This window comes from Echinops telfairi, unplaced genomic scaffold (genome assembly GCF_000313985.2).
Source record: "Echinops telfairi isolate 266 unplaced genomic scaffold, ASM31398v2 ScPeMD7_2010;HRSCAF=2546, whole genome shotgun sequence".
NCBI classification, from domain to species: Eukaryota; Metazoa; Chordata; class Mammalia; order Afrosoricida; family Tenrecidae; genus Echinops; species Echinops telfairi.
In genome coordinates, this window is record NW_022105908.1 from 5,662,519 (window position 1) to 5,665,819 (window position 3,301).

At 40.6% G+C, this 3,301-nt stretch overlaps 1 protein-coding gene across 1 annotated transcript in view; it reads left to right on the plus strand.

Moving 5' to 3' along the window:
• LOC101654516 (myosin-4) overlaps positions 1–3,301 on the plus strand; it is a 24,086-nt gene that overhangs the window by 2,613 nt on the left and 18,172 nt on the right. The window contains exons 7-10 of the mRNA XM_004709350.1: positions 71–135; positions 295–393; positions 503–606; positions 3,100–3,238. Coding sequence (XP_004709407.1) covers positions 71–135; positions 295–393; positions 503–606; positions 3,100–3,238 — 407 coding nt within the window. The remainder of the gene's footprint in view (positions 1–70; positions 136–294; positions 394–502; positions 607–3,099; positions 3,239–3,301) is intronic.

Genomic DNA, 3,301 nt, shown 5'->3' on the forward strand with positions numbered 1-3,301 from the left:
CTTCCGTCTCTTGGGTCCACGGTCTGAGCAGAATCGTTTGCTTTCTCATAGTCCTCCTTTGCCTTTTTAAGGGTAAATTCATCAGGATCCATTTTGGTGCCACAGGCAAACTGGCTTCTGCAGATATTGAAACGTGTAAGTCAACGCAGGATTCGTGGTCGAGAATCCTTTTCTTTGGGGTGCAAATGGGCACATCTTGTTTTTGCTATCTGTGTTGTGTTAACTTTTCAAGCATGTAACTTCCCATCGGCCTTTTCTTTTTGCAAATTTTACGTGCCTAACCTGACTTTCCAGATCTGCTAGAGAAGTCCCGAGTTACTTTCCAGCTAAAGGCTGAAAGAAGCTACCACATATTTTATCAGATCATGTCCAACAAGAAACCAGAGCTTATTGGTAAGAAGCGTCTTTGATTTCTACTAACAGCCTTCCCTATAAATCCATCCCAAATGTGGCTGATGATCAAGGTGAGCCTGCTGATAGATGTTTGTTTCCATGCGTTCAGAGATGCTCCTGACCACCACCAACCCGTATGACTTCGCCTTCGTCAGTCAGGGAGAGATCACAGTGCCCAGCATTGATGACCAGGAAGAGTTGATGGCCACAGACGTAAGTCACATGTACAATTGGTTTGCTAGTACACAAGACTCTCCTGTTAGAGAGGGCAGAATTCACACACACACACACACACACACACACAACTACCAACCCAGAAAACCCCCAAAGGATTTCTTATGTTTTCACACGTGCTAGAGACCTTTAGGTGCCTATAATAAACCGTAGGTCTTTGGCATTCCTTAGCTATTTCCAATTTTTTTTCTTATCCTTCTGGATTCATTTTTGTCGGCTATCTTGATGTTTCTCTTGAATTTATGCCAGACTCCAGTCACAAAAAACCTGGGGGAAAGCTACCATTTTTTTCAACGTTTTTATTAGCATATGCTTCGCATAGTATACTTCAATACGTCAATCACACCAAGAAAGGCAGTGCAATCATCACGGCAGTTTTAGAACATTTTCTTCATTCCTGTGTTCATTCCAGAATGAACGAACATTTTCTTCATTTGTCATAATTAGCTCCCCATTGACCCCCAAACTCCCTTGCCGTACCCCCAAGGAACCATTACTCCAGTTACTGTCTCTATAGATTTACCTATCCTGGATTTCACAGATAGAAAATCGGTTCTCAAAAAACACAAACAAAGAACAATAACAAAGTAAAACAGTTAAAAGCCCAATAGCAAAGAAAGCAGAAAAATATTAAATCTACAACAAATTTAAATGGATCATACGGGAGAGCAAATGAGAGGGTACTACATTTTAGCCAAACTGCATCTGAACCAATTCATTTTTCAATGCATTCTGCATGATAAAAGCTACAATATTTTTCCATTAAAAAATACAACAGGATGATGAAAGTCTCCCAGTTCCTTTATTGTCAGATGTTAACATGAATTATATTTCAAATACCCCCAACATCTTCTGAATGGCTCTCTCCTTCTAGACAGCTAAGAGAAGTACTCCTTCTCCCTCAAAAATACCTTTCTGGGAACTCCATAACCCTATTCTGCTTTTGGAACTAAAGTGACCCTCCTTTTAAAAATAAGGATGGTTACCTTTTAGCTTATTTTCTTTATACAGATACTTTATACATACTGTTTTATTTTTAACTTCTGAATAATCAATGTTCTTTAATCTTTTGATACATTTTTTATTTTACTCACACTCCCAAGATAGAGTTGAAAGTTGCTTACAAAATATTTTTCTTTTCTTTTTTTTGATAATGAAATTTATTTATTAATTTTTTTAGTTTATTTTATTTATTTATTTTTTAATAGTTTTATTAAGGGCTCATACAACTCTTATTACAACCCATACATACATCAATTGTGTAAAGCATATTTGTACATTCATTGCCCTCATCATTCTCAAAACATTTGCTCTCCACTTAAGCCTCCCCCTCCCTCATGATATTTTATAAATTATTATTTTGTCATATCTTGCCCTGTCTGACATCTCCCTTCACCCACTTTTCTGTTGTCCGTCCACCAAGGAAGAGGTCACATGTAGATCCTTGTAATCGGTTCCCCCTTTCCAACCCACTCTCCCTCTACGCTCCCAGTATCACCACTCACACAAATTTTCTTTTTTTAAAATTTTCCTTTAAAGTATTATTTTCATGAAACCGAAAATGATGTATGTCTTTAATTTATAAATATCAGCTTTTGCTGCCCATAATTTATTATCACATTTCCATGTCCAAAAATGATAAGGAACTGTGAAACACTCTTCAGTCTCAGAGATTAAACAAACAAAAAATGTAGCAACCTTGTTCTTGAGCTACTGTGGTACTGTCAAGGTTCTGTAAATCGCTTTGCTTAGAGAGCTGGAGCTGAAAGACAATGACGTGGAGAAAGGTGCAGGAGACCAGAGTGGTAAATAAAATCGTTTCCTTCTCTGAAGCCTGTCCCTGGGGTAGGAGTCTTTTCAGAGCTTTGCACGGGCGGTCAGAAGCAAGTCACTATCGGAAGGGAACAACAATGAACATCCTACACTTACTGGATGAAAAGGAGAAGAATATTTTGCCACAGCCTGTATGAATACTCACCAGGGAAAATCCTGCCCGGGCATCTCAGAGTCCCCTGAGCTGTGTCTTGATCTCAAAGAGGCATTTGGGCAATAGTTAAGGTCCTTCCTGTCCTGCTCAGATCCTCTTTCCAACTGCATCCTTCGTGATCATGAGGTGGGAAGGCTGATGCCGATTAGATAGGAAAATTAGAAGGAAGAACAAGCAGCAAATTGAGCTGGAGAAAGAAGTAAGGAAAGCCAAGCGACAATGCGGAGTATGGGCCACACCAATGTGGAGGAACAGGGAAAAAGCCTTGGTCTGAGCATCGAAAGTCCTGGCTTTGACTGCTCACTGATATGCACAGACCAGTCACATAGCAGCTTTAGCCTCATGGGGGACTGGTGCGTAATTCTGGCTGTGCCTGCGCACGTCCAACAGGGAGGAATGCAAGTGCCTTTGGAAAAGAGGAAGGCACGGTAAGGCTAGGTGCACGGATCTGTCGGTGATGATAACGGTGCACATTCTTTCAACAGAGTGCTGTGGACATCCTGGGTTTCAGCGCTGATGAAAAGGTGGCCATTTACAAACTGACAGGGGCTGTAATGCATTATGGGAACATGAAATTCAAGCAAAAGCAACGGGAAGAGCAAGCTGAGCCCGATGGCACGGAAGGTACCACTCCTTGTTGAAACTGTACAAACAACAGGACAGTTACCGTGAGCTACTCAAGAGTGC